At 40.9% G+C, this 24384-nt stretch overlaps 1 protein-coding gene across 8 annotated transcripts in view; it reads right to left on the reverse strand.

Annotated features, from left to right (window-relative positions):
- The window catches only part of OSBPL1A (oxysterol binding protein like 1A), a 270348-nt gene that overhangs the window by 77222 nt on the left and 168742 nt on the right, over positions 1 to 24384 (reverse strand). For 7 of the 8 annotated variants that reach the window (XM_045041822.1, XM_003995075.5, XM_045041823.1 and 4 more), the window contains one exon: positions 7253 to 7409. The exons of the other annotated variant lie outside the window; for it this stretch is intronic. In XM_045041822.1, the coding sequence (XP_044897757.1) occupies positions 7253 to 7409 (157 nt within the window). The remainder of the gene's footprint in view (positions 1 to 7252; positions 7410 to 24384) is intronic. 8 annotated transcript variants of the gene reach the window in all.

A 24384-nucleotide genomic window follows, 5' to 3' on the forward strand; every position in this document is an offset into this window, starting at 1 on the left:
GTTCACTCGAGCACAGCTTTGCAGATTACGGCTGCCCTAGAAAACTGTTCTCATCAGCCTACAAAAATCACTGATCTAGAATAAATTCGAATGAGCCCTCAGAGTCAGGTAAAAGTGTATGTCACCACTGTTTGCTTATAGAATGCTACCACTGGAAAGATTCTGTGTTTTTCTAACAGCGTTTTAAAATGTCCCAAGCCCAAAAAAGGTGTTTCAGGGGTCTGGGTGAGCTAAGGAGGTGAACCTGTGGGCCTCTGAACCTCAGCCCCTGCTTTAAAAAGAGCAGCCCTCATGCTGATTCATAGGGGCACATGTACCCCAGTGTTTATAGCAGCACTATCAACAATAGACAAATTATGGAAATTATGGAAAGAGCCCAAATGTCCATCAACTGATGAATGGATAAAGAAGGTATGGTGTGCGTGTATGCGCGCGCGCGCGCACACACACGCACACACACACACACACACAATGGAATACTACTTGGCAATGAGAAAGAATGAAATCCTGCCATTTGCAACAACATGGATGGAACTGGAGGGTATTATGCTAAGTGAAACAAGTCAGAGAAAGACAGATATCATGTTCTCAACTCATGTGGATCTTGAGAAACTTAACAGAAGACCATGGGTGAAGGGAAGGGGGGAAAATAGTTAGAGAGAGGGAGTCAAACCATAAGAGACCCTTAAATACAGAGAACAAACTGAGGGTTGATGGAGGGTGCTGGGGGCAGGGGAGGGAGAAATGGGTGATGGGCACTGAGGAGGGTGCTTATTGGGATGAGCACTGGGTCTTGTGTATAAGTGATGAATCATGGGAATCTACTCCCGAAACCAAGAGCACACTATATACTCTGTATGTTAGCCAACTTGACAATAAATTATATTTTAAAAAAAGAAAAAAAAGAGCAACTCCTCTATCTGCTTTTTAAACCAGGGTGGGAAGAGGTGAATTCTGTGAAAAGAGGTCTCAGGTTTCCTAGAGTAAGTTCTGGGAATAACTTTGGCAAGTCAACCTGGTTTTGTGAAGGTAATTATCACGAGTCTAGACTCCTGTCTGCGCCTTTTCCTTTCTAATATACCACTGTGGCCCAACAGCTTGTTAGTCCTAGATGAGCTTTTTGCATTTGAACACTTTTTGTTGGGTGCTCAGCCCTCACCTGCCAAGCTCCTACTGGTCCAGAAATCTCCAATCATGTTTTTGTGGGAGAGGTGGGTGTCACATGTGATCAGAGTGGCCTGCTGGCATCCAACCTGCCAATCTGTCCCAGGTGTCCGATCTCCACTGCCCCCCGATGGGGGGTTTCAGGACCGCCAGCTGTCTTCCTCCTTTGCACTCTGTGGCACCCTGGCCCCAACCTCTGCATCTCCTGGAGTGTCAAGCATCCTCTTTCTCTGCTGCTTCTCCTGGAGGTTCTCACTGTTCTCCATCTCTAGCCCTCTTCTCTCTCAGGTTTCTGAGACAGCCATGTGTCCAACTGGTTAAAAAGGTAGGCCCCACAGTAGAGCTGTGCATTTTAGTAATACTATTTTTAAACTTTTCTTAAAAAAAAAAAAACAAAAAACAACATTAAAGCCCTCTACTTTCCAGAGCAAATAAGTATTCTGGGGCAAAGAGAAGGCTGAAAGTGCAGATTCACAGTGTCCTTAAAACCACTGGTCCCTCCGGCCCTACCACAAATCTTGGGAATTCCGGCCAGGCTCTTGTTCTTCTCCCAGGACTCTTGGGTCTTTAAAATTCAGACATGTATCTGGACTCCTGCTAACGTGACCCTGGTCACGACATGACAACAGGGAATTACCCCAAACATTTTCTGACAGATAAGAGTATTTTTTTTTCTGCCCAGGGCAACAGAGGACATCTGGGAGGGGGAACTGGTTAGCAACTCTGCCCGGACCTGATCAAGTCTGAAACCAGATCATTTGTCCCATATCTGCAGTGAGATTTCAAAACCAAGGTGGTTTTGTTCTAGTGATTAGATGTATTCAAAGTCGAATAATTTTCATGACTAACATTTTCTCACTATAATCTTACTTCTTGAAAGTTATTGTCTTACCCTGTATTCTTAATTTCTTCAACTTGACAACATATTCCTTGTATGACTTCTTCATGAACAGAAGACTGCTGTTATTTGGCTAGTAATAATTCAATTCTAAAGAAGTCACGAAGGATAAATAAAGGGTAAACTAGGCGATCATCAGGAGTCCTAATCTGCCATTTCAGCAAAATAAACCTTTGAGACTCTTAGCCACATTTACTGGAGAATAGAAGGCTTTAACTAGAATCAGATATAAACTTAGTCCCTATCACATTTCTGTTGTAAGAAATTCTTCCCTATTTTAAAACTGTTAGATACTTTATATTTCCTTCTAAAAGTCTTTAAGTTTTTCTCTTTCACAAGTGTTTGGTTCATCTAGAATTTATACTTGTGTATATGAAATAAGGATCCATTTCCTTTTTGTTTTGGAGGACCCACATTAAATGACTAACTCAGTACCATTTACCTAACAACCCATTCTTCCCCTCACTGATCTGCTAGGCTAGCTCTGCTGTATATACCAGGTTTCCTAGATCTGTGGGTCTTGGGACCTTCTAAATTTTTTTTTTTTTTAATGTTTGTTTATTTTTGACAGAGAGAGACAGAGCATGAGCAGGAGAGGGGCAGAGAGACAGAGAGAGAGGGAGACACAGAATCCGAAGCAGGCTCCAGGCTCTGAGCTGTCAGCACAGAGCCTGACACGGGGCTCGAACTCACAGACTGCAAGATCATGACCTGAGCCGAAGTCGGACACTCAACCGACTGAGCCACCCAGGCGCCCCAGGTCTTGCGACCTTCTAGTTCCATTCTCCAGGTCTGCCTCCATGAAACTTCTGCACTAAAGACTTATAATCAGTCTTCACGTTTGATAAAGAAAATGCTTTCCTTTCCCTCAACCTGGTTCTTGAGCAGTATCTTGTCTCTTCAAAGCCCTATGGGCTTAAATACATATTTCAGAATTCGTGTTTCAACTTCCAAGGAAAAGGGCATTGAGATTTTAATTAAAACTACACTGAATCTTGCAGATCAATTTGGCAAAAATGTCTCTCTGAAAATGTATTTGCCATCTCAATAAGTTTTAGGTCTTTCAGTAAGTTTAATATTACATTTTTTGCTAAGATTTATTCCTAGGTATGAAACTTTATAATAGGTACTCTCAGTATGCCCCCTTCCCCAGTTAAGCTAGTGTGTTGATGGTGCACAGAAATGTAAACAGTTGATTGGGTATAAAAGCAACCCTGCCAAACTTCTTTACCAACTTGAACAATTTGCCGGTAGATACTTATGGTTTAAAAAATTTTTTTTTTAGTTTTTATTTTATTTTTGAGAGTGTGAGCAAGGGAGGGGTAGAGAGAGAGGGAGACACAGAATCTAAAGCAGGCTCCAGGCTCTAAGCTGTCAGCACAGAGCCCGACGTGGGGCTTGAACTCATGAACCACGAGATCATGACCTGATCTCGCTTAACCAACTGAGCCACCTAGGCACCCTGGTTTTATTTCTAAATTTCATGGCTATGGTATTATCTCTGACTATGGCCTCCAAATAATGCTGAATAGCAAAGATGACAGCAGGCATCCCTATATTATTCCTGATATTCTAAGTACTGTCTTTACTATCTCATTAAGTAATTTGTTTCTTGTGAATTTTAACAAGATTAAAGAAGTTCTTTCTTATATTTGTGATTTGCTAAGATATTAATCAGGAATGACTGATTTTATTGAATGTTTTTTCTTTATTAGAATGATCGTATGTTTTTCTCCTTTTATCATTTAATGCTATTAATGAAATAAATAACATTTACAAATAGAATTTACAGAATTGTAACATGGATCCTATGTTTCACATTCTAACTAATCTGTTCTACATTAAGTATCTTTTATACCATATCCAGTGATGTAATGAAATAAATATCAGCATCTTTATCAAATACAACAACTTGGTGCAAACCACTAACAAGTTATAAGATCAGAGCTCTGAATAAATTTCATAAATTAGGTCCGAGAGAGCTGCTCCTGTGAAACACAGCCAAGATGTCAAGAAGCCCTATCAATATAAATCGAACTACAGCATGGTGTAGCCTAATTGTCCACAAAGCAACTCAGTATATTTTCCGGAGAAAAAATAAAATGCCATTGAAATGGAGCATTTGTTTTGTATACTCGCTAACTCTGCAATATTTATGGTTCTAGGTCATAAGTAAAACCGTAATTTTGTTGACATTTCTCTAGAACTAACCTGAAAGCCCAACAACATGCACAGCACTGGAGCCTGGAGCCTGCTTTGGATTCTGTGTCTCCCTCTCCCTTTGCCCTTCCCCCCTGCTCACACTCTTTCTCAAAAATAAATAAACATTAAAATTTTTTTAAAAAATATTTTGTTCACAATTATCACATGGGACAGATTAAACACCCACAGTATCTACACTTTTATTATCATAGAAATTAGTTTAGCACACCTTATTTTATAGTTAATTAATATGACATATGCCCTATACCTGGAAATTTTCAAACTGTGCCCCACAATGTCACCCTACGATGACTGGGTAGAAAAGGAAAACGAGTGGGTAGAGGTTGAGGGCAAAGCAAATCACAGTTTTTGAGGAAAAATGGAATGAACAGAGTTAAAGCAGGTCATTTGCACTGAGTGCTTCCCACGTAGCAAACACCCTCCAAGGCCCCTATGTATGTAATAAACAGGAACAGAAACATAGTTTGTAATGGTTTATAACACATACTACAGAAAATAGAGCTTAAATATTTTTGTTGGATAAGGACATGAAGTAGATGTGGTGTCTCCCACTGAAGCTAGAGACGGGGGAGAAGAGCGGAGAGGACCCCTCTGAGGGGAGACCCAACAATCTCCGAAGGTGGTTGAGATTTTAAGTTTCCACACTAAATATCTGTTATACAAGTGGTTCCATGGCTAAATAGTTGAAAACCCCTGTTCTAGTTTATCAGCAAATCAGTTAGGCCATGATTTAATACTTTCCATGTGAATTATTGTAAGGCTTATCTTTTGCCATTTAAAAATATTAATTTCTCACTTTAAAAAATTTTACAATCTATATTCTTCCCATGTCCTCCTTCCTAAATTTAAGTGTGTATATCCTAGAAGGTAAATGGTGGTATGGAAGGAAGAGGAAATATATAATATATGACAAGGTCAAATACTAATTTCACGTGACTTTTAAAAATAAAATAGAAGACTGCAGATAAATTCCAGGGTCACTTTGGGCTGATCCTCCAACAGCACCTACTTCTGCTTTTCTAAAAACATCGCCAAAATTACTACTAATTCAAATTATTCTTCCTATTACCACAATAATTGCCCATTATAAACACAGATTACTTACAATGCAATTGAAGGCACAGGCAAGAGGGACTTGGTAACACTGAATACTACATTTACTTTCTTAGTCTGAAATGAAACTTTTAAATTATTGGTGGCATAGGTTCTCTTTATTTGATTAGAGAGGAACTTCAAGATAAAAGGCTAAAAAACAAAACAAAAAACTCCTAACACTTTTTAAAATAGAAACTGTTATGTTTTCCCTACATACCTGATTGCTGACAATTTCCTAAACTGTCCTCTTTTCTCCTAAATACTAAAGAATATTTTATTACACTTACAGGCTTAGTAAGTTGCAGCTCATTTATCAGTTTAACTTTTCCAGTGAGGTCACTACCTAGCTGCATTCCATTGAAGTTTTTCTTAGTGACCTGCCCTGATTTCATTTTTGAACAATTTCACCTTAACTTTCTCACTTTACCATTCTGGGTTTGACTAAGATATAACACAGAATATATAAATACAGTATAATAAATTTCTGTCAAGTGCAAAATAACTACTGTTATGATTACAGCACACATACTAAAGGGCTACTGGCACTGTGAAAGGCAGCAGAGAAATGCCTCCAGCCCTAGGATATGAGAGTATTTAAGCACAAAGTGACCCTGGAATTTATCTGCAACCTTCTATTTTATTCTGATGGATATTTGAACAACTGTATCAGCTATTCGTAAGAGTTCACCTGTGTTCTCACCAGACTGTCATAATGTATGTCTGGTAAGCCTGCCAAGTGTCCTGTTAGGTATTTCATGTCCTATACAGAACTTTTTTAGCCCCGGACTCCCAAAGGAGTTGACAGCAACTACTGAAGGCAATCAGGAAAGCACTGCTGGCCACATAATTTTCAATAGTAAATTGCATCAGTGAGTATGTTTAGAGGATACTCCCTAACCAAACAAAAGAAAATCCTGGTTTCAATTAGTTTATTACCTAAAATTCACTGGATGTTTTCAAAAGGAGTATAAACTATTTTTGTTAGCCAGGGGCAAATACACATAAATCAGAAGGGATATGTACATTTCCCCCCCAGTAGAAAAATTGAGACCAATCAGGACCAGAATCATGGCGCAGAAATGGAGTCAGAGTTATACAACTTGCACATATTAAACAAACGAAACTATCTTGTAGAAATTAACCGTTAATAACTTCTTACCCCCCCCCCCCGTGTGCATTTCACAATGACACCAGGATACAGCTTTAACCCATAATTTGATAAAATATTTTATGAATACCGGCAGGCACATGTGCCACTGTGTCTGCACACTTGTGCCGAAACCTGAGAGCTCCAGTGCCTGCTGCCTCTCATTACTTTGGGGCAATCTCTAGGAAGAGATCATCAAGGGAATAAAAAGATACTAATGTTATTAGGCAGTGTAAAATGGATATGTTCAACAAACCCTGGGTCTTAATAAAAGGCTTTGTTTAAATGTAACTGAATTGTATCAACAGGCAGGCAATATTACCATCCACTCTCACTAAAACCAACAAGAAGATCAAATGGCGAGAAACTAAAATAGCACGGGGAGGCAGAGTCATCAAAGATGTATGAGGAAAAAGGAGCCCAGCATCAATTGCAATAGACAATTCTGAAGAGCCTATCTGAATTTTCAACTAAAGGATTTATGTTCCCCGAAACCATGGTTGCCAAAACCACGTTTTATGCTTTGTTCCTACAATTACAGATGATGTTCTTCTCTCAAATGAGCAAAAGTACTTAAGCTAAATCCTTTCTCTGAGGTGATAACGGCAATATAAATGTCCAACACAGACAGGGAAAAAACAAAGAGAAGGTATGCTTTTCTTTATGAACCCGTAAGTATTTTATAAGAAAAAGCCAGCAATAGTGACTGTTAAAGACTGTCCTACCTGTGTTTTTTGATGCCATTGGAGAGAGCATCTCCACCACCACAATCGTTTCCCTCTGACATTCTGGGTTTTCTACTGCCCAGGTGCTCTCCTTCCTCTTCAGAGGAGCGTGCCGTCACTGCCTCCAGTCTGCTCAAGGACCGCTCGGACTCGGACTCTGTGGCAGAGCAGGTTCGCAGTCAATGAACTGAACTTGGGTGGGAGGTGGCAGTAACAATGGATATCTCCCTCAATGCATTAGGCTTTGAAACTTAAGCAGCCTACTTTGTCCTTCAACAATCCATCCATTAACCACCTCCTCAGGGATTTCAGGGAACCTGCACCCAATAAGGCTAAAGTGGATTTATGAAACAGATACAGGCTACTATAAACTTACAATTAAACAGATTTTAGACATTACAAGAGATTTCCAAAGACTATCCAATTCTTTAAGAAATCATATTCAGGAAGGAGTTCCCCCTCTCCCAAAATTTCTATCTTCCCTCTCAAAGCATCAAAGCAAAAAAAAAATTCAGTTTTTAGAATTCACGTATAAGGAAAAAGTTATAGTGGTGTACTCAGGGGAAGTTTAAATTACCTTTGATACTGTAGACACAGAAGAAAAGGTAATCTTAAAATACCTCAAAAAATACTTCTTTTGGTATGATATTATTTTAATCCTCAAGAGCTAAAGCTCAAAGTGTCCATATACAATCCAATTATCAGGCAGGCATTTTTAGGATAGAAATACCATGTTCCTAATTGGCTATGTATTCAGGGTAGAGCCATCTGCCTGTTTGAGAATACGAAGACAACTTATTTTTATACAACACATTATAGTTTTCAGGCATGATCACATTATTCATCTCCTTTTAGCATTTCCAGGGTGCCTTGGTGACAGTAAAGCAGGACTACGGGGTTATTAACACGTGTGCTGATGGTCTCATGGCTTTTGAGTTAGGTGAACCAGCATTTGAACTTAAGTCCTCCGACTCATTTATTGCTCTATATACTTCAGCTGAAAGTAGCAATCTACAAAAAACTTTAAATTGTGCCTGTGTTTCTACTGAAATATAAATTCAAGGTTTCTTTTTTTTTTTTTCCCCTCAACGTTTTTATTTATTTTTGAGATAGAGAGAGACAGAGCATGAACGGGGGAGGGGCAAAGAGAGAGGGAGACACAGAATCGGAAACAGGCTTCAGGCTCTGAGCCATCAGCCCAGAGCCTGACGCAGGGCTCGAACTCCCGGACCATGAGATCGTGATCTGGCTGAAGTCGGACGCTTAACCGACTGCGCCACCCAGGCGCCCCAAGGTAACTTTCTAAATTCCCTTCCTAAGCAGATGACTATACACTCAACTGTCCTCAGCTCTAGGGCAGAACTCTTACACACATTCAAGCAAACTTCCTTAAACTTCCTTAAATTTACTGACCATCTGCTTAGTTTGTATTACAGCTAAACTGTTCAGGAAATCAAATTTTTTAGCACTTTCTTTTCCCTCTGCTGCATTCTATAACTTAGCCAACATCAAGGAACCTTATTTTTATCACATTCGGTTGATTATAGATCTTCTTTGACTTAGAATGGGGTTATGTCCCAATAAACTCATCAAGTTCAAAATATTAGGTCAGGGCACCTGGGTGGTTTAGTCAGTTAGGGGTCCAACTTTGGGTCAAGTCATGATCTCACAATTGAAGGAGTTCGAGCCCCATGTCGGGTTCTGTGCTGACAGCTCTGAGCCTGGAGACTACTTCAGATTCTCTCTCTCTCCCATCTCTCCAACCCGCACTGCTTGTGCACGTGCTGTCTCTCTCTCAAAATAAATAAATAAATGTTAAAATAATTAATTAATTTATGGGGCACCTGGCTGGCTCAGTTGGTTGAGTGTCTGACTCTTGATTTCAGCTCAGGTCATGATCGCAGGATCCTGTGATCGAGCCCTGCATTGGGCTTCACTGAGCATGGAGCCTGCTTAAGATCCTCTCTTTCTCTCTCTCCCCCTCTGCCCCTCTCCCACCTTGTGCTCCCTAAAATAAACAAATAATAAATAAAATATTAAGTTAAAAATGCATGTAATACACCTAACCTCCTCAACATCACAGCTTAGCCGAGCCTACCTTAAATATGCTCGGTCACTTACATTATTTGGGCAAAATCATCTGACACAAAGCCTATTTTATAATAAAGTGTTGAACATCTCATATAATCTATTGAAAGTTATACTGAAAAACAAAATGGTTGTCTGGATGCAGAATGCTTGTCTTACTGGCCTACCGGGAGCCAAGGCTCACTGCCGCTGCCCAGCACTAGTCCCAGAAATGATCCAAATTCAAACCCTGAAGTATGGTTTCTACTGAATGCATATCACTTTCACACCATCATAAAGCTGGAAAATTGTAAGTTGGAACCATTACAAGCCAGGAAACACCACAGTAACAAATGTTGGACAAGTACAATTGCAGGTTGGACAACACATCTTGAACTCTGAACCCTGGCCCCTCTGAATGGTGTTAAGTTACTTGGAGAATGTCTTTCAATGTCAGCAATTTTTATTTTCTGTAAATATAATTTTACTGGAATTTCTGAAAATATACTTTGTTCAAGTCATAGATGTTATAACAAAGAAACAGATATTTTAATAATAAATTCAAAGAGACATATTTTTCACTGTCAATTTTGTCAGGCAGTCACACAACCTTGTATTCAAAAAAATTAAAGACAACCTGAATAGCCAGTAACAAAGAAAGGACAGCCGCCATCAGATGAAATTAGTTGTTAAAATCACATTTACACATACAACTTAATAAAACAGAAAAATGCTTTTAACAAAATACAAAAGACAAAAATAATCAAGGTATCGTTCTGCAACTCTAAAATATAGAGCAAAAACATAACTTTACTCCTTCCTAAGGAGAGGCCAGTCTGGTTCAGATGTACATACAGACCAGAGCAGTAAAATAACAGAAGTCTGTCTAGGGCACAGTGAGGTAAGGGAATCAATTTTCTCGGCTAGGTTGATGGGTATCAGGAAAGAGGACGTAGGAGAGGTGGTGCCTCAGGTAAATCTTTAAAAAAAGAAAACGGCACTCAAGTAGAGGTAAGAGTGTTGGTGAGAGGAAGTTGTCTGAACAAATCCTGAATCAGAGATGATGACAGTGGTGTTAGGTGGTGAAACAGGAGTGGTTTTTTCACACCTACATTTTCAAATTTGTTTCATATGAAAAAAATTAAGATTCTGAAGAGTCAGACAAAATAGTTTTATCTGAATTGGTTAGTATTATTTAAGATGCATTAGTACGTTATAATTTAGATGTCATGAAAACCAAAAAGCACTGAAGCAAAAAAACCTCAGGCATTTATTAAATGGCACGATGAACAGCACAATGTATTTAAGGGCTACAAATCATAAGACAGGGACTTGTCCACCTAAAAAGAAAATTCCTAACAAAAAGCACACATGTGCAGTAAACACCAAAGAGGTAACGCAGTTAAGAGCTCCTATGAGGCAAAGAAACTTTTTCTAAAACAAGACTTCAACTTGGTGAATATAAGCTGAAGACCTACTCCCTTCATCCATACTACGGGGCCACCTCCCAGGGATACACCACCAAATGACAGAGAGTACAGACCCTTGTCCTCTGTGGCAAGAGGTACAACCTCATGCCCTCTTTGCCCCCTCCCAGCCTGCCTTTCTACTCCTTTCTCCTGGTTCTTCTACCTCTCCCGTCCCCCAGCCCTTCTTCCCAACCTCCCTCCCTAATACAACCAGGCCATCCCCACCTTTCCCCTGGAGGGCTCTGACAAAGGTCACCAATTACCTCAATATTGTTTAGTCCAATGGTCATTTTTCAATTCTTACAGAATTACTGGCTCATTCATGGTATATGACACTGGTTAATTCATTCCCCCTCTCCTCTTATCAAGTGCAGGCAGCGTGGAGTCAAAGAACAGTATGATCTGGTCCCTGCCCAGGGTCTAGTAGAGGTGGACTATTTTGTGAACATCTGAATTTGGTAGTTTTCTAGGTACCATAACAGAAGTCTGAATGGGAACAGCAGGCCAAAAGACAGGGTAGGGTGTCTAGAAAGGACTGTGACTGCTGATGGAGCTCAAAGTTGACAAAAGTAAGGGTGGGGGTGGGGGGAGAGTTATAAGAGAGGACTTTACCAAGGAGAGGGAAGGGCAGGACCCAATACAGACAGGAATGAGGTATTCAGTAGGATGGGAGTGCAAGGCACCAGGAGGGTGTGGCAGTAGGGAGTGACCGCAGGCACTGAGAAGAAGGTGAATCTCGAGTCCCCAGGGCAGCTGACCAATTTAAGATAAAGAAAAAGCAAGGCAGGCAGGAGGGCAAGGAGGATGTAAAATGAAGAAGGAAATGAGGCAGCGTCCCCATGCATGCCATGAGGGTCTGTACACCTGGCCAGGGGTTGATCACAAACTTCTCTCTGAGCATTTTAGCTTCAAAGGGAGAGAAGGAAACATGATCAACAACATGATTTACAGTGCCCCTGTGGTAAAAACTAACTAGCTGCTTAATTAAGAACAAAAGCTCATTACTTCTAATACTATGAACAGAGACATGTCTAATATACGCAGTATGAAATAATTATCTAATTGGCAAAAGGGAGTCTTTTTTTTTTTAAGTTTATTTACTTTTTTTTTCGAGAGAGAGAGAGAGAGAGAGAGCATTTGTATGCATGTGAGCGGGGGAAGGGCAGAGAGAGGGAGAGAGAATCCCAAGCAGGCTCTGTGCTGACGGCCCAGGAGCCTGAGGAGGGGGCTCACTTCCAGGAACCATGAGATCATGACCTGAGCCAAAACCAAGAGTCAGACACGCAAATGACTGAGCCACCCAGTTGCCTCTAAATAGGGAGTTATTCTTAATAGACTGCATTCATAGCATTAGTCACACCAATCTGTCTCTAGGATAACATCATTTCATATGTAGACCCATAGTTATAGATATATTTAAATTCAAACATGTTGGGGCACTTGGGTGGCTCAATCGGTTAGGTATCCTACTCTTGGTTTCAGCTCAGGTCGTGATCTCACAATTCATGAGTTTGAGCCCCACATAGGACTCTGAGCTGACAGTGCAGAGCCTGCTTGGGATTTCTCTCTCCCTCTCTCTGCCCCTCTCCAGCTTGCTCTCTCTCTCAAAAAATAAACAAACATTAAAAAAACAAAAATTCAAACATGTTTAGCTAAATACCTAAAAACACCAAAGCCACTGTGGAGGTTTACTGATCAAGGTAAAGCCTGCCCATAGAAGTAATTTTTAAATCTCCCAGTAGTAATATATCAGTGGTAGATCTTAGCACTTCTGAGATCTTAAATCTCAATCTTAAAACTTCAGGTTTTCAATTTTGCCCATACATATAAATATCAAATAAACCAGACCTTATCTGTCATCCAATGTTAATGGGCAACATAGTAATGTCTTAATGGAAAGCATAAAGCACTTGGAGACAGTGCTTAATGCTTGCACTGTGGTGGTTACTGAGCTATCTTATAATAGCATAAGGCAATGATCCTCATGCTTTAAAAAAAAAAAAAAATACACAGGGGCACCTGGGTGGCTCAGTCGGTTGAGCGACCGACTTTGGCTCAGGTCATGATCTCATGGTTTGTGAGTTCGAGCCCCGCATTAGGCTCTGTGCTGACAGCTCAGAGCCCGGACCCTGTTTCAGATTCTGTGTCTCCCTCTCTCTCTGCCCCTCCCCCTCTCATGCTCTGTCTCTTTGTCTCAGAAATAAATAAACATTTAAAAACAACAACAACACACACACACACAAGGAGGGAGATAGGGAGTTAGTCTTTCACGGGTAGAGTTGGGAGTTTCAGTTTCGGTTTGGAAGGATGAATTTGGGCGGGGGAGGGTGGGTAATGGTTGTGCAACAGTGTGACTGTGCTCCACGTGCTCAAGGCCACCAAACTGTGTACTGAAAAACGGTAAAAATGGCAAATTTTATATTACACATACTTTACTACAACAAAAATAAAACAAAGCCCAAACAAATAAGCACACAAAACCTGTTAAGCCAAAGATCTATCATGCTGGATGCATGAACTATATTCTGGTCCTGCTCTCTCAATTCAATGCCACTGGAAAACAAAAACAACGCAGAAGCTAAACTAGTTGATTTTTCTACAGATATATTTCCAAATGAAGCAAAAGACATTTATTTTAACAACATACACAAACTAGATTCTAGACAAAGTTAGCCTTTCACCATCTTTTTAATTTCCCACTGTGTTTTCCCCCTACAAACACAAGTGTTTCTGTATTGTAAGTAAAGCCACCCTAAATTTTCAGGATATTTCATCAACCTCTGAAAAATCAGGGTAAGGGAATTTATGAAATAGCCTTATGTTATTTACTGAACTTCCGATGGGTAAGGGGTAACTAGGAAAATCCGTATCATCGAATAATGAGAAAAGGAATATTTGTGCCTTTGTTTATTCCCACCTAGTTACAAAAGGACTCTGGTGGCTTACTTGAGAATTACATTTTATTGAGAAACTATGAGAATAACACTTTGAAAAAAAGACTATTTTACAAGATAAATTCTTTAGCCTACAGATAAGCATTTAAAGTAGAAACTCTGCCTGATTATTTTCTCAATGAAAACAGCATATTAATAGAATGTTTTAATGTGACAAATCTCCACAGGCCTAGATCTTTAAAGCTCTGTTCACATTAGGACACAATCTCCTTTCACTTCACAATCCTAATCTCTCTCTCTCTCATCCAAATAGCATGGCAGCCAATGGCTGTGACTGGGTTAACGTGACTTTACAACATTTCTATCAAGTTTCATACTTTAAATATGTACAGTTCTTTGTATGCCAGTCATACCTTAATAAAGTAGTCTTCAAAAATTCAGAATTAAGAGGCTCGTTAATTCCACCCTACTTTTTGAATTTTACCCCTATTAAAAGGCTAAAAGAAGAGGTCATAAAGTTAACAATGTAAACATGCCAACAATTCTTAACGCTATCCTGATCAACTTATTTTTATATGACCTTTGAAAACGAGCTTGTGAACAAATAGTACAAAGGAGCAAAATGTGGAAGAACTGTGGAGAAGGTCCAAGTAACCTTTCCCCTGTTACTTAAGGTAACAGGAAATGATGAGGAGATACACACACTCAATTTAATACTTTTATTGTTGGTTTCCCGCATACTAGGCATATTCTAACAATGTCCAAAGTAACCCAAGGTAACCCAAGCTCAAAATATCAGTGCCAAATTTTAATTTTGCCTTAAGGTACTGTTGTGTAAACTTAAAAATTACCCAGTAAATATAAAGAACACAAACAAAATAAATAAAAACCTACCACATTGAAAATAAATTGTAAACTGAAAGTCAGAATGAGTCCAGAGGGTCTGCCAAGAGGCTACTATAATAATTTACTAAGGAAGTGACAAAAGCTTGAAACAGAACCCTGGGAGCAAGCATCAAGAGTGAGAGACATTCTAGACAGACATATCTTCACTGAATGATGTCCAAGGTCAAAATCAGCCAAATGGTATAGTGTTGCTTAAGACAGAGTTTCTTAAAAGTACTGGCTTGTCCCCAAGCAACTAAATCTACTCCTGTTTTCCACGACTTGCAAAATCTGCACATGTAATTGAAGACGAATTCCACACTGTGTGGACTACTGGGAATCTTATGTGTATCTATTCTGGACGATTAAATCCACAGCTTCCTAGATTGCTGACATCCTTAAAATTTTTTTCAGGAAGGTCACATATACATTCACTCTGCAGAACTAAGACCAGTTACAGAATAATCCACAGTTATTTAAAAAAGCCACTTTTCTTGTGACTTCAACTTAATAAATCAACGTTTACCAAGTATCTACCACACACCAGGTAAAGAGCTAGTTGCTCAAACAGTGTAGGAAGATTAAAGAGACAAGGCTGGTGCTCTCCAAGTATTCAAAGTCCAATATATAAGATACATAAGTACACATAGGTAAACATAAGACATGTAAGTAAACTTAATGTTTACACAAAGCATTTGTGGGGACAGTTGAAGAAGTCATTCATAAGGGACCCAGAGTACATTTCCAAGCAGAGATGACATTTGAGCTGCAATGACGAAAACTAGTTTAAGGCAGAAAAGGAGTATGAGGGGTATGAGGGGAACAGCAAAGAGCCCCAAAGCCCGAAAGAACAAATGTGTGCCCAGAATATCTAGTACAGCTAGAGACAAGGGTGGCTGGAGGAAAAAGATGTGGTCAGCAGAGTTGAAGCTTTAAAGTGAAATAGATCAGAGTTTGGACTCAACTGCAGTAATGGGGATGTTTTCCCAGGGAGTGATGAGGTCAGTTTTAGACTTTACAGACAGTTCTATCAGTGTCCTATGGCCACTGTAACAATTACCACACACATGGTGGCTTAAAACAACAAAAATTTAGTCCTTTATAATTTTGGAGGCCAGAAATCAAAAATCACCTTCTCTGGATCAAAGTCACAGTGTTGGCAGGACCACCGTCCCTCCGGGGGCACTAAAAGGAGAATATATTCCTAATGTTTTCCAGGTCTGGAGGCTGCCTGCACTCCCCGGCCTGTGGCCACATCACTTGGCCTTCGGATCACCTCAGCCTCTGTCTCCTCTCTCTCCATCTATCTGTTACAGGATACTTGTGACGGCATTTGGGCCCCACCCACATAATCCGTGTTTATCTCATCTTGAAATCCTTAATCACATCTGCCAAGGTCTTTTTTCCCATAGATACATACATACATACATACAGTTACAGGTTCCCAGGATTGGAAGGCAAACCTATCCGTCGGGGACTGCTTTTCAGACTCTCACATCTGACAACATGCCAGGTGAAAAATGGCTGGCAGAGACAAAGACCAGAAGCAGTAAAACTGGTTAGAAAAGCACCCTCCACGTCTCTGGGGTCAAAGGAAGGGGAGGTGAACTAAGGCCCCCTCAGCGTGTACTGAGGGAAGTGTGAGGGAAGGGGTAAAGGTGACTTCCACATGTGTAGTTTTCCCAGTGGGAAGATGTTGATGCTGTTAACCAAGACAAGGAATGTAGAAGGGGGCCGAATATGGTGCCAAAATAGATGGGAACCCTAAATATATCATTATCCTCCACATCAACTAGTGTTCAAGCTCAGTCATTTTTGTCTTAAAAATGTATCCCAAAATTTCATTTGCTCCAATATGTGAACTCCTAATGGGTGCCAGAATCTATGCTAGTTGCCAGGGTTGCAGAATTTCTCATGGAATGAATGTACTATCCGGTTGACAGAAACCAATACTTGTACAGAATTTCAACTCTGGGAAAACGGTGCACAGAGCATGCAAGTGGAGATCTGATCAAGTCAAGAAAGTCAATCAGGCTTCCTCGAGGAAGCCTCTGACCCTTCAGCAACGGTCAGAAGGACATGCGTTCACTAAAGCAACACAAAGAGAGAACTGCAACTTTCCATTCTCAATGATTGCTTTCATTCAAACTCTTGTCATCTCTCGTCTAGGACACGAGGACCCTGAATCAATCTTTAATCCTACAGCACACTCTACCAGAGTACGAACTCCTGAGTAGAGATCAGGTCTTATTTTCTTCAAAGTCCTGTCTCAGTATAATGGAATTACAAGAATTCCACAATGTTTACCTTAAAAAATACATGAATCTTGATAAAAGAGTAATATGATGTCACTCTAATAATTATGTCTGTTGGCTCCCCATCACCAATATGCTAAAATTCAAATTCTTCAGCACAATCTTATCACAAGACTCATTACCAGCTGGTCCTAAATTACTTTCTTGGCTTCATCTTGTCACCTCTCCCCAGCACCCTCAACATTCACCCTTGCCTCAGCCACACCACAGTTCATGACATTTTTGAAAACTATTTTTCTTTACCTCCGAATGTGTTGTCCTCTCCCACAAAGCATTTTCTACCCCTGCCATATCTGTCTGGAGACCCTTTCCTGACTCTTCAAAACACTACTCAATTGTGGTAAAGCACCACAAGTTTCTCAAGTGGTCAGCAGCCTCTCCTCCAAATTTCTGTAACCTTCGTGACATACCACTGGGTAGTACTCATTCATTAACTCGATGAACAAATATTTATTGAGCACCTCTTTCTTTGTCTAGCACTGTTCCAGGGGCTGGGAATACATGAATGAACCGAACAAAATCCTGCCCTCATGGAGGAGGCTACATTCTAGTTGTGGGAGATCACCAAACAAATGAATATTATGTGAAAGGTGGTTTGTCGTTTTTTTTTTTTTAAAGGGCAAAAAAGGGGAGGGAATAAAAATTGATATAGTGAAAGTCTTTCTGAGCAAAAGAAAGTCTTTCTGAGTGAGGGAGCAAGCACTGTAGATATCTGGGAGAAGAGAGTTCCTGGCAGAGGAAATAATGAAAAGCAAAGGTCTAAGGGAGAACATGCTTGGCAAGTTCAAGAACTAGCACTGAGGTCAGGGTGACAGAAGTGAGGAGGACAGAGGCAGACTTCAGAACGGTGGCAGAGGGCCAGATCGTGTAGGACTTTGGCTTTTATTCCAGCAAAGAAGCAAAGCCATTGGAGGGTTTTGCGCAGAGAACTGATGTGAAGGGATTCATGTTTCAGAATGATCACTGTGAACGTTGTGATTAACACAATGCTGGAGAGAAGTGTGAAAGCAGGGAGAATAGTGAGAAAACTGCTGTGACAATCCAGGTGAGAGGTGGTGGGGGCATGGGTCTCAGTGGTAAGAGTGCCGAAATGACAAGTGGCCAGAGTCTGATATGTTTTAAAGGTACATGTAACGGGATTTGTTGAGGGACTGAATATGGATGTGACACACAAAAACGAGACTGTCTGACAGATAGTGTGAAGGTTCCCAGCCTTGGCCAAAGCACCTGGAAAGACAGATCTTCCACCTACCAAAACACAGAAGACTGCAGAAGGACCCGGCTTTGAACAGAAAGCAAGAGTTCTCTTCGGGACATTGTAATATATGTAGGAGACATCGTTAGACATTTAAGTGAATACGTCAAGTGGATAGTTAGACAATGAGTCTGAAATCCGGGGGAAGTCAGAGGCTGGAGACACAAAATAATGGAGTTATCAGAATACAGACAATATTTAGCGGCATGAGACTAGATGAGGCCATGGAAGGCAAGAGGGATCAAGCTTTACTGTCTGTATGCATCACCTACAGATTTGGAAAAAACTCCACAGATTCTTATTCACTAGGTCTGAGCTGAGACCTTAGGTTGTGAATTTCCAACAAGCTCCCAGGGGATACTGATCCTAATCCTCAGACCACACTTTGAGTACAAAGGACCTAGAGACAAGTATGGACAGAAAAGAGGTTCCCTGCCTACCCCCATAGACACTCTAATATCAGAAGCTAGAAGAATGCCAAAGGACTGGCACAGGAAACTGAAATAAAATCAAATGAGAGTGATGTTCTGCAAGCCAAGTAAAGAAAATGTTCTATGAAGGAGGGTGTAATCAACAACTTTCAGTGCCAGTGATAGGTCAAGAAAGAGGAGAACTGAGAAAGAACCACTCAACCAGGCAAGTGAGTGTAGTCCAGTGGTGACCTGATCAAGAGCACTGAGTGCAACGGGGAGAATAAACCTATAAACAGAGGGTGTTCAAGACAACATGGTAAGGAAGGAGAGTAATGTGGGATCAGAGGTACTTTAAGATTTAGCATTTTAAAGGTAAGACAGGTGATGGGAACAAGGAACAAGCGATTACCTGGGAGAGGGGAGGAACCGCATAGATGTCCTCCTGTAGGTCAGAGGGGGTGGGGCCCCAGGCACAAACAGGGAGGTTGCAGCCTCAACAATGCAAAGCAGAGAAGGCACAACATGTACACTTACATACACATCCAAGGGTGTGGCAGCTTTGATACTGGGAACACGAGGAGTGTGTCAGTGACATAAACAATGTCCCCAGCTGGCGCAGGATGGAGGAGGAGGTATGACAAGTTTTAGGTGAGATACGCATGAAAGCAGCACCTAAAAGCAACGGACCACAGAAATGGAGTAGGACCGCTGGGCAGCAAAAGGGACCAACCACAAGTCAGTGGCTGTGAACTTAAAGCCAGACCCACTGCCGTGGCCCTGGATGTGTCTCCAGTCTCACCTAGTCCCTTGAGGACTGGGGTTGAAGGGGAAGAGGGATGGTCTGGCATTCTGCCAGCTGGGTACAGCACAGGGAGAGAAAGGCAAGGGACTGATCACATGATGCCCCACGCAATCTAGGCCTCACATATGGAAAGCACACGTGGAGTGAGGGATGGTGTAAAGATGGAGATGATGTGATGTAGTCAAAACAATGCTAGAATCAAGGCTCTTGAGAGACTGGGTCGAATGATGGGAGACAGCCATCAGACGTGTACATGATCTCACGGTTTCTGAGTCTGAGCCCCAGGTCCTGCTTAGGATTCTCCCTCCCCTACCCATGCTCACGCAAATACTCTCTCTCTCTCTCTCTCAAAACAAAAATGAACTTAAACAGCAACAACAACAACAAACAAACAAAACTGTGAGACACACAAAATGGAGATAGATAATGGCATCAACATGGCTCCTGAGAAAGGCAAACTCTAAGCTCCGATCTCCAGAATGAGAATGAGCAGCTGCGGTGGACTGGCGGGACAGATCCCTTCTACACTACACTCAAACTGTCTTTCCAGGTATTCATCTCTTCCCCTAGCCTGACCGCAAACCCCCCAGACTGGGGGACTGGATCTTACCTAGCTTGGTATTGCTGTGTCTAACAAAGCACCTGGCACTCAACAGTCACATCTGGTTCATAAAATCCTCCCAATGCTGAGGACAGTACTAAATGCACGTGGTTTACAGTATTTAATAGAGCCAATAATTTAGTAAATTTAATAAAAAACATTTTAGAAAATGAAGATGAACCCAGAAGGTCAACCCAAAACCTTAAGGATAGATTGCATTCAGCAGTGTTTACCTGCAACACATATACAAGATAAGTGAGATGCTGGATAATTTTTTAATGCTACAAACTGAAAATGAGACTGAGAGCTCCTGCCACTAATCAGATTTTCTCCAGAATGTTTTACCACGTTACATATGGAAGGTGCTAAGTAACAGCCATGCTCTGTGGCACTCATTTTGCTGTCTATCATGTCAACTAATTAATGTTTTGTACGGGGCAGTAGACAAAACACAGAAGTTACTACAAGATTTCTGCAGTTAAGGGAAATGTAGTGTTGCTATAAGGAAGGCATACACCAAAAGTTATATCACAAGAAAAAGGACAAGAACAAGGCAGTATACCTCATTCTCAAAAAAAAAAAAAAAAAAAAAAAAAAAAAAGTGGAGGGGGGAACAAAAGACAAATAAGTGCTAGGAATACAGTGGTGGTTGACAGGGCCAAATACTAGGCAGGTGAGGACTACAGTTAAAGGACACACAGAAAAGGGCCAGATAAGAAATGAATAGTTATTTCAAAAATAAACTGTAGAAGGAGGGGCGCCTGGATGACTCAGTTGGTTAAGCATCCGACTTCGACCCAGGTCATGGTCTTACAGTTTGTGGGTTAGAGCCCCGCATCGGGCTCTGTGCTGACAACTCAGAGCTTGGAGCCTGCTTCGGATTCTGTGTCTCTCTCTCTCTGCCCTTCCACCTCTCGCACTTTGTCTCTCTCAAAAATAAGTAAATAAACATTTAAAAATAAAGTAAACTGTAGAAGGAAAGAACACCGGACCTGGGAACATAAAGAACAGTGTACACAGAACTACCTTCTTCTCAATAACGCTGACCGCCTTGGTCAGATCCTGTGTCTTCTATACATAAAACGTCAATGCAGATGGGATCACTTGTTCTCCACTATTACCTGTACTACTTACTGGATTAAACTTTATTTGACATAGGTCCTAACTGTTCCTGTGTTCCTCTCCTCCCAACAAAACCAAAATTGTTATATTACCACTTTCCATTTTGAAAGTTTTGACTTAAAAAGACATAAGCACCCACCCCTGCAACTGCTGAGAAATGCTAAAACTGGGTTCAATTTCATGACATAACTGTCTATTGGTTTTGCCAGTCTACACTATTGGACTGTATGCATTATTCATGCACATTTCGACCAAAATAGCATTAAGAGGAAAACCTAGCAAGAAAGCCTTTCTTGAGCAACTGATCTCAACATGTTTTCTAAAAAAGGAAAATGAACAGACAGTAAGAAAACCAATATATTTTGAAGTTATAATACCCAAAAGGCAGGAATTTCGGTGAAACTTCTCAGACCAGTTCTAAAGAATAGCAGCCACAAATGTTTCAAGAGTAATTCCTTAGCATATTACAGATTCACAAAGTCAGGCACCCCGAACTGTCTCCCTTTCTTAGCAACTTTTTCATCCCCCCCTACCCCCCACTGCCATGAGCAGGTCTCATAGCTCCAACCAGAGTGTAAATTCCTCAAGAACAAATTGTATCTCTTACTACCACCTCACCCAGGCTCACTCCCGGGGATGGTCTGCCATCCCTCCTCTGCTACACAGAACCCAAAGTGGAACATGCAGCAGGCATTACTGATCCTCTTGTGCTTGTATTGAATACCAATATATTTTTAGGGAGGACAGAAATATCAGTGGCATTTGTTCAAAACTTGTACTCAACATTTAGAAAGGAACTCAGGGATTTAAGTAGACAGGGCAACCATGATCATACAGAGACCAGCACAGTACAATGAAAGGGGCTATAAAGGAGTGTCAACAAGGGAGCACAAAAGAAGAGAGGATTAATTCTGCCAGGGGGAGTCAGGAAAGACTACTGGGCAGGGAAGTACTTGAGAGGTATTTGAGAGCTCTAGTAGGAGAACAGGGTAGCAATAAAGTAAAAGTGAAACAGAAAGGGTAGGAATATGAAAGAGGAACCACTCTCTTCTTCCTTAAAGTGGTTCTTTCTATGTATTTCTGAACTTTATTTGGTCACAGAATGGACTATGTTCTACAGAATCAGCTATCTGTCAGTTTCTTCTTCCATTTTTTTTGCTTCAGTATGCATGAACGTTTAGCCGTATGCCAGGAGGTGGTCACTGACAGTAAGAGCAGCAATCTCACTCAATATAAACATTTCTTTTCTTACACACACACACACATGCACACAAAGATGTAGTTCCTTTCAGATCACGTTACATAATAGAATTCAAATTGTGAAAAAGAAATCTGTTTGCTTTATGGAATTTTATGAAACCTTTAGTCACTGAGAATACTGAAAAAACAATTTTTATATGATCAAGAGAACCCATGGGGCTGGAAAAATTAGGCTATACTGTATGCTTGCATCAAGGTTTATCTCACCCACTGTACTAGATTTTCATTGATCCAGCTTATTGGCAAAAACCTAAAGGGACATAAGGGAAAAGTAGTGAAGGGAAAACAGGAAGTCACATGGATTTCATGTCTAAACAAATAACATTATCCTATTATTTTAAAGGAAGTAACACAAGTTGTAAGCAAGCAACTTTTAAAAAGATTAAACATTTAGTCAAAGTAATTTACAAATATTTTAAGAGAAGAGTTTTTAAAAATCTTTCCACATCTTTTAAATATTAGCTTGATTTAATCTTTTACTGTTGAGACCCCTATTAAAAAAAGCTTGTTTTTTTTTTAAATTTTTTCTTTTAATATTATTTTTGAGAGACAGAGAGAGTGCGAGCATGTGAGCAGGGGAGGGGAAGAGAGAGAGGGAGACACAGAATCTGAAGCAGGCTCCAGGCTCTTCGGCTTAGCTCACGATCTCACAGTTGTGAGATCCAGCCCCAGGTTGGGCTCCACACTGGGTGTGGGGCCTGCTTAAGTACCTCTCCCTCTCTGCCACTCCCTACTCACGCTCAGACTCTCTCTCAAAAACACAGAAAACAAAAATAAATAAAAATAAGCTTTATGTGTAGTACAGGTTTGCATACTTTCTCTTGGTCTTATTTCACGCCACATCCAATAGCCTGCTGCCACTACTATGTTTGAGGGCTGGATGAAGTCCGTAAGGCTAGTGAGGGGAAGGGAACAAGAAGACAAGCCTGACTTGACAACACAGGCAGGATCTGGATAATGTCAAGAGCTTTGAAGGCCGGTTAAGGAGTCTGATTTTTATTCTCGGTGCAATGAGAAGCCACCACAGGATTCCAGGCAGGGGAATGCAATGACGTGACATCTACAAAGTGCCACCGTGGGTGTGTGCACAGAGTGAACTCCAGGAAGGCAAGGCTGGAAGCATGGTAGGTAAGAGGCTAGACAAAATTGGGCATAGCGCAGGTGATGATAACGAGAGCTCAGAGTGCCAGACACTGTTTTAAGTATTTATCATTACTTATAACCCATCTGCAGATAAAGAAATGAGGCACAGAAAAGTGAAGTAACTTTCCAAAGGGCATAGGAATCGGTAGAGTGACAATTTATCAACAGCCTCTCATCCCAGCACCTACTTTTTAACCCTACACGATAATAACAGAACATACAAGGCTTTGAGGTATGATTTGAAGGTAGAATGGACAAGCTTTGGGCTGGGTTTCATGGATGTGTTACATGAATGTCACAAATCACTCCTAGGTTTCTGGCTTTGAGAGGAGAGAAGTGCTATGCACTAAAATGAGGCAAACCCCAGGAAGAGGATCTGGGAGAAAGATCAAAAATTCATCTTTTATTTATCCAGCTGACAGCTGAGTCTGAGTTAGAGATATAAATGTGGTAGTCAGAATAATGGTCCCCCAAACATGTCCACGTCCTAACCTGTGGCACCTGTGGATAGATTACCTGGTATGGTAAGAGGACTCTGAAGATGTGATTAAGGACCTTGAGATAGGTAGGTTACCCTGGATTATCTGGCGGGCCCACTGTAATTCCTAAAGTCCTTTAATTTTTTTTTTTTTTTAACGTTTATTTATTTTTGAGACAGAGAGAGACAGAGCATGAACGGGGGAGGGGCAGAGAGAGAGGGAGACACAGAATCGGAAGCAGGCTCCAGGCTCTGAGCCATCAGTCCAGAGCCCGACGCGGGGCTCGAACTCGTGGACCGTGAGATCGTGACCTGAGCTGAAGTCGGACGCTTAACCGACTGAGCCACACAGGCGGCCCACCTAAAGTCCTTTAAAAAGTGAGGGAGAAAAGTCTGAGCCAGTGAGAGAGCTTGGAAGATGTCACAAT

The sequence above is a fragment of the Felis catus genome, chromosome D3, assembly GCF_018350175.1.
Source record: "Felis catus isolate Fca126 chromosome D3, F.catus_Fca126_mat1.0, whole genome shotgun sequence".
Lineage (NCBI taxonomy): Eukaryota > Metazoa > Chordata > Mammalia > Carnivora > Felidae > Felis > Felis catus.